Source organism: Vitis riparia, chromosome 11, assembly GCF_004353265.1.
Source record: "Vitis riparia cultivar Riparia Gloire de Montpellier isolate 1030 chromosome 11, EGFV_Vit.rip_1.0, whole genome shotgun sequence".
NCBI lineage: Eukaryota > Viridiplantae > Streptophyta > Magnoliopsida > Vitales > Vitaceae > Vitis > Vitis riparia.
Window position 1 is genome coordinate 17,289,594 of NC_048441.1, and position 12,494 is coordinate 17,302,087.

The window sequence follows — 12,494 nt, forward strand, 5'->3', positions numbered from 1 at the left end:
GTTCCCACACCTTTGTTTTTATTCTCCCTTTGCTGTGGCACCATTTTTCTCCTCTGCAGCTTTGGTTATATATCATTTCTCCTCCTTTTTGAACCTGCTTTGCCCCCAGTTTTTAGATTGAGAAAACCACCAAGGTGAATTATGCATACAGTATAACATGAAAAAGGTACAAGGCACCAAAGAAAAAGATGAAAAGGAGACTATTACAGATGATGCTGTGCTGTGGTGATTGACTGCAATCCTTGTATTGCAACTTTATTCTATTCCTGATGAAGAATCTCAACATAAAGGTGTAGTGGCTAGAGTCTAGAACCTCGGATTAATTTCCATGTCATTGTATGTTTGATACCCTCTCCTAGTCATGTAAATATTATTCTCCTAGTAATGTAAATATTGTTCGCTCTGAACTCAAAGGACTGTAACGGTTACAGAGTTAAGAGGAATCTGAGGGTCCTTTGAGGCCAACATCTACTCGGTTGAGAATGGACCGTTACATTATCAGTTTCATTTATAGTTTTTTCCACCATCAACTCAAGAAAAAACTGAGTTTGATTCCTTACCCATTGTTAAAATAACTAAAAACAAACCTGGTTGGTGTAAGCATTGCTACATTTGAAGATCCCCTTGACAATCTGACCAGTACCTCCTCCAATTGCCTTGGCCAGAACTCCATTATAGTCTTCAATCCTCGGAGCATACTCCTTCCAGTCAACACCTTTGTTTCGAGCGGATGACAAACCCGAAAAGCAAGAGTGTTCCTTCAGGAAAGAATCCAGCAAGCCCAGATTGCCACCATGCTGTTCTGAGAAAGTCACTCCATAGCTTAGAGGATCACCATCCTTCATCGGCAGGGAGAAGAGATAGTGAAGAGAATCAAGCTTCACTACTGGTTCATCCTTTGTTAGAGGCCACTGAAGATCATCCCAACCTTGATGATGGTAGCAAGAAAAACATTCTCATCAGAGATCCTGAGAAGTGTGAACTCACCATTGGCAAGTTCCACAGCTTCTCCTTCCTCCATAAGATGGACAGTACATGCAGGAATTTGTAGCAGAAGTTCTTGCTTGAGACTCTTGGGTTCCAGGTTCCCTTGGTTGGCTGAAAAAGCAGCTTCTTCATAGTCAGAGGTTTGGGGAGGAGATGGGTTTTAAACTTCTTTTGTCCAAAACAGCCCATTTCTATTGTTTTTGCTCTCTGTGTTTGGGCAACTGATTGTTATATAAAGGAAGGGAGAGGTGGATTGATTCCATGCCTGTTTAACTTTATTCTATTCCTAGAGAATAATTTTTCACTTGAGGGTAATGTGACTTTATGAGTGTTTGACAGACTGTGAACACCTCCTCCCCCTTTATCAAAATTTCAATGTAGGACGATCCTGGCCTACCATAAAATCAGGTGAGCTTGGTTTCAATCCCTAGGATCTAGGTAAGGGATAACAAACTTGTCACTATTAATTTGAAATTTTATCAAATATTTTTCTAATTATTATTATTTTTTTAATTTTGAATCACCTCCCCTCACACTAAAAATAAAAAACTAGTATATAATAAAATTTCAAACCTACGAAACTAAATGTATTTAGCCAAAACTTCATATGAATAAAATTATCCTTTTTAAAAACCTTTCTTTTATATTTATACTGAAATTTGAATTGTAAGTAAGATAATATTTTAAAATAATAACAAAAATAAATAAACAATATATCCATGTTTCTAACAAGGTAAAAATAAATCAGTTTCCTTACAAATTTAAAATATATATATTATTAATGTATTATTATTATTATATATGATAATATAAATTATAAATGTTATAAAAATATTTAATCGGGTTGAAATTAGTCTCGGGTTACTTGGGACTTTGCTCAAGCCAATTTGAAATAAGTTTAAATTGAAAAATATTAATACAAACTCAATCTAAGTATTAAAAATGATTGTTTAATCCATCCAAATATAAAATTAGGTTTAGATTAGACCAAGGTGACCCTCCCAAGTGATATCCCTAATAATAACATTCCCCAAAATATTGTAATGAATTTTGGAGTAAAAAAAAAGGCTCAATTTACTATCAAAATAAATTTAAACTATATTTTAGTATACTAAAACACTTCTAATATTGATTTTGATATAATCTAATCATAAATTTGATTCTTTCGGATGGGATAAAAGTAAGACAGTGGAATTTCACAACTATTAAACTTATTCATGGGTTTCAGAAAACCCTAAAAGCCTAAATAAAACCATGAAAATAGGAATATAAACTATGGTAACTGTCACACCCTCGATTTTGGCCTAAATTTTTCACCTTGGATGTGCGGTGCTAAGGACCGTTCCTTAGCCAACCTTCCTTCCCAGCACACTTTGAAAACCAAAGCAACACTAAGCAACAAATAAGGAACTAGACAACAACAAAGAAACCAAAACAGGGACAACAGAGATACGGGAACCTTCCCAACTTGTATTAACTCTCAACTACAAGATTACAAAATCGTTCTCCCTGAGTCAGAGAACAAGCTTACACCCCTAAGCTTTCAGAGAACCCAAACTCACAATTCTCTCCCCCTCTCTGCCCGTCTCAAGGATGCAGGTGCCCTTTTAAAAGAGACACTGCTGCAGTTACAATTCAAATTTCAAAAATCCAAGCATGGAGCCAATTTGGGTGGTTATGCAACTGGCTGGAACCGCCCTCAACTGCCTTGCATCACCACCCACCCTCCAGGTCGTGGCCTGCTCGTGGACCACCTCCATGCATCAAGCCTTCAGCACCTCAGCCAACTGCTGCATGTTGACCTGGTCCCCTGCTGCTCCAGCTAGCTGCCACTGACTAGCTGACCAGCTACCTTGTCTTGAGCCCATCTCCTCAGCTGCTGGTGAGTCCTCCTAACAAGCTGCTGCCTTCCCCCAAAGGTGCCGCTTGTGACCGAGTGCTTCACCAATGTGCCTTGATCAAGGCTCTTTGAACTAGGCAGCATGCGCGGACCAGCTTGACCAGGTCTGGTGCTTCAATGTAACGAGCCATGGCATTGTGCCCATGGCTGATCCCTTCTTGGTGCACAGGGCATTGCGCCCCTGTGTTGTGAGTTGGCATGTCTTGATGCGAGTCAGCTGCTGCCCCACTAGACCATGGCGTTGCGCCCATGGCTTGCTCAGCTGGCTCACCGCACAAGGATAGGCGCCCTCGTGCCTGCGCGGGAAGGAGGTAGGCTGCCCCTGGCCCCGTGCCGTTGCGGCCACGGGGTGCACCCTCACATGTCGTTGAGCCCATGTGGGTGTGCGCTCGAGTGCCTTCCGTGTGTCCTAGGCACGCCCAAGGCCGTGCCATGGTGCCCCCTTGGTGCGCTCAAGATCTCCCTCGGCGCCCCCTTGAGTCACCTACCCCCCCCTTAAAGAGCAATACGGGCCGTTTCCAAAGTTTCTCCAGGAGACATCAAAATGTCTGAGGAGACATAATGGAATTATTTAATAAATAAAATAATTTCCAATATTAACCCTCGACCCCCATCTGCACCCACTTCGTAGCCCACAAGTGTCTGGTGCGCGCCTGGCTCGCTCGCGGTGCGCGCCTGGCTCGCCCTTGGTGCGCGCGCGATGCGCGTCTGGCTCGCCCGCGGTGCGCGCGCGGTGCTCGTCTGGCTCGCCCGCGGTGCGCGCGCGGTGCTTGTCAAACTTGACTTCTGCCTTCTCACTTGTCTTCTGGGGTTTAAACCACTAACCCTCCAGACCCTCCTTGCTTCCCTGTCCAGGTTCTCATGGGTGCAAGGCCTACCCATGAGCCTTTTCCTCCCTATTCGGGTCAAGTGGCTAAGGGGCTGACAGTAACTTATTAGACTTTTCTACAAAAATTAAAAAACAGAGACCTTTGTTTTTTAATTAGAAACCTAGATTTTATAGAAAAATATTGTAATAAGAGTTTCTAATAAAGAATTGTGAAGTCTGAGGGTTTAAGATCAAAACTTAAGAAATGATTTAAAAATAAAAAGCTTGAAAACTTCTCTTTAAAAAAATTCTAAAACTTTCTAAACTCTAAATAAAATTACTACTAATTATAACCATGGGGAACTAAAAATATCCTTGATAAAATGATTTAACATCTTTTTATTTGCCCTTTTTTGGGGGGCAGATTTGGTACATTCAACCCTATCACAAATACCATCCATTGTAGGGGAAGAGAGAAAATGAGACAAAACAGAAAGCCTAAAATTACAGGATTGATACAACTGAAATCTTAAGTCAGATTCCAAGAGAGCAGGAATTCCACAAATTCAATGTCTACATTGGCATTTAAATCCCCTATAAGAATTTAAGGAATTACAGAAGAACATGACAGGCACAAATTACAAAATCAGCCCATACATGTAGGGTGGGGCTGAAGAATCAAATCGATTGAATAAGAATTAAAAAAAAAAAATGAGACAGATCCTAGAATATTGAAATCTATCAATGCCATAAAGGATTGGGCATGTAATCCAGGATGACCAGGCAAGACCAAGCGATCTGCCAAAAGTTTTACCCTTGAAGCTGTCATTACTGATCATCACATCTGGCCAAGAAGATAAAATTATCACAATTTCTTGTTTGTAGGATACATTGCTAGACATCGAATTTCTTGGGCTGGTGCCACTGTTGCAAACTTCTTGCCAAAGAGCTTAGGAATGACACTTTTGTTGGGGCACCTTTCTTACCATATAAATGCTTTCCTCCCAGGTCAGTGTAGTTGGAACCAATATCTTTGCCTCTGTCAATCTGCATCACATAAATGGTGAAGAAGTGAAACAAAAAGCTGGCTAATTATGATTTGTTTTATTGCTTATTTCTAATTTTTTTTTTTTTCCTTCTGCGAGAAATGACTGATATTCAAAAAGTAGTGAAACATGAAAAGGGCTCATTATGTTTTATCACCAATAAATTTTTTGTTTTAGTGGTTTTGATTTCATAATAACATATGCAACAAACTAGAAGCTACATCTTCGATTCTTCCAACAGAACCAAAAGTTCTAAACAATTGCCTAGCTTGCTCCCACCCCCACCAAAGAACAGAATTAACTAAAATTTTTAATATAGAAGGCTGTTTTGTCCATTACCACACCCTAAATCCCTTATTTATTTATTAAAAAGAAAAAGCAAATAAAATATTCTTGCCAGTCATCATCAAGAACTGGAATTTAATGCATAGAATCCTCAACCGTGGCAATGATTAAAATATCATTTCAAAGGAAAAATATCAAGCTAAAATTGAATTTTTAGGATTTAAAGGCCTCTGTCAACATACCTTGCTTATCTTCCCATCTTTCAAGTGGTATCTGATACCAGACCAATTGATAGATTGAGTCAAATGTGAACGGAATGCAGAAACAGGGTACAAAAAATTATCCACCAGCAATGCAATAAACACCTGCTCAAATTGAGTACCAATTTATTTACATTAGTAATTATTGAACAGCATCATCATGATATTAACAACCCCAAGCTTCTACTAAATTGAATGACATAGAGGTATCATTTATAATCTTAACCTATTTTTCAAATGCCTGCCAGTTTTTATTATATTTCTTAACAAAGCATTACATCTTTTATTTTCCCAATTCACACTTAAATTTTCCCAGTATCTGTTCAACTCCATCCTTAGCCACACCAACTGATAGATGATCATGTTAGTCAAATCAAAAGATGAATCATGAATGGCACTTTGAACATTGAATTCTAGCTTCAATTCATGGAGTACATATCCAACATTTCTTTTACTCTCTTCAACTTTACATTTCAAGAGTCAATTCACATATGCTTATAAGAATGAAGAATCAGAATTCAACAATTGTAAGAGGCTATTTAAAAGTATTATATAATATAAAATATTACTAAAGGATACTATAACATGTTGGAGTATTTACAGAAAGTCCTGCAAACTCTCAAATGACTAAATGGTGCATCTGGAATAAAGAGCATCATCTTTCTACTTTATGAGGAATAGTAGTGATACTTACAAGGCCCCAGTTATACGACGCAAGTGACAGTGGGGTTGCCTCAGGAGATAACATGTTGCATAGTTGAACTTCTATCCTTGTCAAGTTCCACATTGACAGAAGTTCTACAATAGTGCATATAGCAAGGGAGCTAACCAGCAACAACCCTGATTGAAATAAGTTTATAAAACTGTAAGAACAAAAATGTTATTGCATAAGATCAACAGTTGACTTCTCTAGCTTGTGCTTTCCTAATGCATACATACTCTTCGTAAGAGAAATTGTTATATACAATTCAGAAAGTTAAAATAATGTAGACAAACATTCACATTGGAAGTGGTTGTTTGTTACTAAATTCCCAGTTAGGCAAATGCCACCAACCAACCTGACCTCCCACACGACCCAATGTAAATAAATTAGAAAGCACCTCGAATGAACTGACAAAAGATCACACAAGGGAGGGTTTCTATAATCAAGAAAAAAAAAATCATCATATTTTGTTTAAATATTCTGACTTAAGTTTTGGAGGCTCTGCTATTAAATACAATATTTAATTTTTAGCATTGAAAAAGGTTGGACAGTAAACATTGTCCTGTATCAGGATCCCGCACAATGATTTCATCTGAATAAACACTTACAACCTACCTAAAAGGGAAAAGCAGTGTGCTCACCACCAGAAGCAAAGGTTGTTTCCTCAGGCGAGTACTCTTTAGAAGCAACTCGTAGTGCTGCTGCAATGTGAATTATAGCCATCAAGTAGGGTGCTACAAATCCCCACGATAGATAGCAGTGGGAAGAAAATAATGCACGATTCATAATCCAGTTAACCTTCGAAATGTATGATTCAAGAACAAATGTTTGCTTCCTCAAGTAATTCCAGTATCTACACAAGTCAAAAAGGGAAAAGATCAACAAGGAATACCATGTGAAAAAACAAATTTTGAAAAGGGAATATCAAAAACCTTGGAAAACTAAGATCACTTGCAAGGGGGTGAGGAAAGACAGCAACTGGCGGAGATGTAATCAGCCTCTTATGATTCCCTGTAAAGACACAATGACATTAGCAACCACCATCTCAATAAGGAAATAGACTATGAAAAAGCCATCAATTAACCAAAGAAAAGAAAACTTGACAAAACCTTGAGCCATCCAAAAAAGGGGTCAACACAGGACTGTTATGTAACTACACCTAAAAATATCCAGTATGTACCATATCTTAATTACTATACAGCCATCAACTATTCAATGACAATCTCAAGTGACGTTAAATATAAAAGAGTTTGTCATTCCAAGAAGAAAAGAGCTACATATGTAGATGTATAATAACCAAACAAGCATAAATTCACATTGTCCTGAAGTTGCTTGTGTCAAATGACACTGCATAAAGAAGGTTAGAGTTTGGTCCTCTGAGTTAAAAGTAAAAAGTAGACAAAGTTAACCAGCATTTTATTGGTCAAACACATAACATCAAACAGGCAGAAATAAAGGTCCACAGATAAACTGGTTCAATAAATGTGACAACCTATCGTAGTTCAAAAATATTACACTTCAAGTTGATGGAAATCAGCTGGCAAAGAAGATAAGGTAGATCAATGCATTACCAGCAATTGCTGCAAGAGTCATGTCATCAGAGTATCCACCGTCTCGAAGTCCCGAAACCACTCCATAATTATCATTTCTGAAATCATCCGCATGCATCTGAAAATAATTTATAACAATCAGAAAACATTATTTCATAGTTCATGCATGTGCCACTCAGAAAGGGATAAGCAACAGCTACTTGCCATCATACACCCTCCCCACAAAAAGAATGTTTTTCCACCTGTAGCGAAACCCATCGAACAAGGCTGTAAATCAGAAAAGACAAAAAAAATCAATCTAGACGTTTTCTCTAATAGGTACAAATCAATCTATTCAGGAATTGAAGGATCTATCACCAATATGTACAGCCACAAGTTCCAAGTTTTTTTATCAACAATCAAACTGAAAATAACTCAACAAAGGTTTATCCAGAACTACTTGGGGTTGGCCAAAAGCTGGAACAGCCAATAATACTTTAAAATCCAAGACTTGTGTCATAAGAGTTGGCTCTAGTTCATGCTTCAGGATTCAATGCTAAAACAGACTTTTATTAAGTCCCTGTTTTGTGGTTTAAGAAAATTTCAGAGAAATGGTTGTTTGTCTTCATTAGAATTCATTACATAGGGCCATGCTAGTATTTCTGGCTTTTCCTTCTTTTTTCTGCCTTGGGTCCCTTTGTAAACAGCATGCCTCTGTATGCTTAGGTTGCACTCTCTTTTGTTATGCATTTTAAAATTAATCTGGCATTTGCCTGTCAAAAAACACATTTTGTTGTTTTCTGCTATATGGAATCCATGAGAGAAATAATTTTTCTTCCAAATATCTTAGAACATAGCACATAACTACAAGAACAATATCATGATAGACTCAATTCCCTTAATACATCACATCAGCGGGTTGGAATGAAAGAAACAAAACTTTATTTATAGTTAAAAGCATGTAATATGTGTATGAATAAAAGAAAGTTTAAGGCCTAGATGGTGGCATACCATATGATATTCGTAAATGCAGTAACTTCCTAAACTTCCAGAAGGCAAATCAAGAGGATATCCGGTTTGAATAAATATCTGCACGTCTCCAACAAAATCAGACCATTAAAAGGGCATTCCAGAATTCCAATCAATGCCAACCAAAATCATAAGAAGTACACATATAAAAAAAAAACACAAAAGGGGAAAAAATATCAAACAAGATTAGATAAAAATGCAAGTTACATAGATAAAAGGCATGGTAGTTTATGTGCATAAATACACCTCAGGATTTTTTTCCATCTCAGCAACGAGGGCCCCAATGGTCCCAGGATGCAGCCTGACATCATCATCCAGGAATAATACATACTTGCTGCCTTTATGCATTCTATCCACCCCAACCTGTATTAGAGAACCGAATATACATGATAAAGCACAAAAACTACATGATTCTAGAAAAAATACTTCAACCATTACAGGGAACAGGTGTATACAAATATGAGTGTGTGCAGTTCCTATTGACTGCAGGTGTTGGGTGCCTCATAGATACATTACATGAGAATCAATACAACTGATTGTCCAGTCTAAATGAGAAACTATGTTCAATTTAGAGTGTACAAGTAAAATAGGTGGATTTTGGTAAATAAAATGGACAGTGAATCATATTTCTCAGCAGAGTGAGGGAAGCCATAAGCTTATTACATACCAACTGATTATGAACTTTTTGACTACAAGTTGTTGACAAACCAGCCACAACAATCTTAATATCAACATCATCCTGTGACCATTAGACATACCATAAAAGTCAATGAAGGAAGACATGATGAAAAAATATCAAATAAATGCCTCCATCACATAAAATGTGTATAAGAGGAGTCTAGTTCTTTCTGTAAAGCAAAATGAAATGGTAGAAAAATAAATGCATGCCTTAAAATCTGATTTCAACCGAGCTACAGCGTGGTAAGCTGGGTCTTCTGCACTTTCCACAACAAAAAGGAATTCTAAAGGACCACCATACAGAGATGTGACCTGCATTTAGTAATTCATGAATCAAATTGTAATGAACATTTGTGAACATAGAAATTCCTGCATTTAATGGGAACTAAAGTATGGAAAAACTTAATAAATAAACTTAAAAGTAAAAATAACTATAAATTTTTAGCTGATAAAATTTAGGAACAAAGTCCAAATGTCTAAAGTATCAGTTCCAAGAAACTCAGAACAGTTAAAACAAGCATATAGTAATCCAAAAAACTACTACCACACAAACATCTAGTGATCCCCAATATGGAATTCTTTACCTGTGTTTACTGATGACAGAGAACTATACATTTAAAATAGAAATGGAGATAAATCTGGAACTCCAATATATAATGACTAAAATTGGCAATTCTTCCAAAAAAATAGTTCAAACAAATTTGACACTGTCAACCCAAAGAAAGCAACCAGCATCCTTGTGGCTACTAACTAGATTAGTGCTGATGAAAAAAAAAAAAAGAGGCACAAAGCGGAAGAAAGAGGGATGGCAGGGGGGTTGTGGGTGAAAGAATCCAATTTCTCTATTTGTTTCCAGTGAAAACAGCATGAAGGAAGCATGCTTGCTAGGAGTATATCCCATAAGAATCTCACCTGACTACTCCAGTTGTGTAGATTATGTTCTCCAAATCCCTTTAAAGGCATAACAACTGACACTCTTGGAAGCTTAGCTTGATTAGAGTGCTCAAGGTCATTGATATCATGGTAAAGAAATGCAAAGCTATTCCCACCTTTCATATTATCCTTTATTCGCTTGATCTCTCTATTCCTGTGGGAAGAAGAAAATATTTGAAGATATCTCAAATAAAAAAAAGTAAGTTTCTGTATCAAAATAACAGAGAATGAATAATAGACTAAAAGCCATGCTATTTCCATACTGGTCATCAATTCTTGGTACCTGACATAAGCTGCAAGAGCCCACCCAAGAGCAAGAGTTAAGCAGATTACGCATCCCTGTGGCACAAAGAAAAACTCAGATTCATACATGACCACACTGTGATAATACTATCCTAAAGGGCCACTAAAACATAGCACACAATGTTTAAACAAATATTACATATATTTTTTTTTGATAGGTAAACAAATATTATATATATATAACCCACAATGAACCAAGATTGATATAAGATTATAATTTTTTGTTGATTAAATAGTGTTATTATAATTAGCATTGTGCTTATAAGACAAGGTACATATATGCAGCAAAAATAAATCCATTACGTAAATAGCTCCCAATCGAATCACTCAATGATACCACACAAGGTTCACAATGAATTATCTAATGTGGCATACGCCAGTTTTTGATAATATGGATAAGCTACTCATACCATAAACCTTTCATGCATTTTCCAATGGCCATGCTAGGGTGGGTAAACAGTTATTTTAACTCTCTCTAATGGGGCATCTCAAACGGATAATGAACACAAAAACATGGTGCAGTGTTCTTCTTACAACTGTAGAGATGAGCACTCCCTAAAATTCCACACTATAAGAAATCAAAATAGAACTGCAGTAGCCAATAGATATCCAAAGGAATCTTATTTGTCTAAGCCAGCCAAATTTACAGAGATAAAAGCCATTCACTACCTAATGATTTTCTCGTAACCCCACCTTAAGGAATCCAATATATTCCAAGATATAAGGTCCAAAAACCCAAAATTGAACCCCGTTCGGACTGGTTCTCTGTACCGACATCTGCGATTCTGACCAAAAATCAAGCAACAGACCTCCTTATTATCATCCACGCACAAAACTTTCTTTTCATAAAAGTTATAATAAATTAAACTCCTAAACCCGATTATGATTGAAAAAACAAACACCTTTAACATCCAGAAAACTCAAAAGTCACCCAATAATAATAAAAATAAAAATAAAAAAACCTAACAAGAACAACAACTCAAAACTTTCCAGTGTGAGAATCACCACTCAATCATTAAGAAATCAAATCCGGTCACTCACTTGCAAAAAAAATTTAAAAACCGAGATTCAAATTTTGGGTTTCTTTTCTTCTCCCACTGTCCGAACAACAAAACAACTCAGATCCAAACCACGAAAACAAAGAAAAAACAGTCACAAAAAACGAACCTGGATCTGGATAAAAATGGCGAGAGGACTGCAACAAGCTCTGCTGGCAGAGAAGAGATACGAATCGAATGCCGACACCGTCTCTCCCATTGCGCGCTAGGGCAAATGAGGGAGCAGAGAGAAGAAGAGAAGGAAGGAAAAAAAAAACCAAAACCCTAGAATTCAACTACAGTCCCTCTCTACCTCCGCCTCAGATCACCATGGAAAGAAGGAACAGAGCGAGAGAGAGAAAAGGGCGAAATGCTAGAGACCGCGTAATTTTATATTTCGAACAGCCCAGGTTTTTTTTTCCCCTTTTCCGTTCTTACTGCAGTAAAAGATTCACCATCCGTTTGTTTTTTTCCTTATTACCGCTAGAGAGAGAAAGAGAGAGGATTGTGAGAAGAGAGAGAAGAGAGAAGAGACAGTTGGAACGGTGGTTATTTATAGGTAAATGTCTGAGAAATTGGAGCGTGTGAGGTGTCACGTGCGGAGAGGTGAAGGATCTTTTGGAGAAGATGCCGCTCTTAGGTTGGGATCTTCACTTGGTGTCGCTTTTGATTACAGCTCCTTTCTGCGCTGGGGGTGGGCTATTTCCACCTCACTTTTTGCTGGTCCCACGCCCCCCTGTTTCCATTATGAGAGGGAGGAGTTTCAATTTCATATATATTTTATAAACACAACACAAACCTTCCCAGGCAAGCTTTGATTTGATTTGAATATTGACTCGATTTTGATAATTTTTAATATTATGATTCCACACGTCACACGTTTCCACTCCATTTTTAAATATAAATTTCCTAAAATTTAACTTCGATTTCATCTGAAAATGATTTTGATAAAATAATTTTAGAATTTTAGCGGTTTCATTATAAATGCTTTTAAAA

General features: G+C 37.3%; 1 protein-coding gene and 1 pseudogene across 1 annotated transcript; both read right to left on the reverse strand.

The window, feature by feature from the left end:
* LOC117924810 overlaps positions 1-2,855 on the reverse strand; it is a 3,226-nt pseudogene extending 371 nt beyond the window's left edge.
* Positions 2,856-4,175: 1,320 nt separating this feature from the next.
* Positions 4,176-12,174, reverse strand: LOC117925579. The gene is made up of 14 exons (XM_034844632.1): positions 11,629-12,174; positions 10,442-10,497; positions 10,138-10,312; positions 9,436-9,537; positions 9,215-9,286; positions 8,794-8,910; positions 8,530-8,607; positions 7,744-7,806; positions 7,561-7,657; positions 6,922-7,000; positions 6,631-6,842; positions 5,981-6,126; positions 5,269-5,391; positions 4,176-4,742 (listed from the first exon to the last, which is right to left on the reverse strand). Exons 1-14 carry the CDS (start codon positions 11,716-11,718, stop codon positions 4,590-4,592), a joined length of 1,563 nt encoding a protein of 520 aa, XP_034700523.1. The 5' UTR covers positions 11,719-12,174; the 3' UTR covers positions 4,176-4,589.
* Between the last annotated feature and the right edge of the window lie 320 nt (positions 12,175-12,494).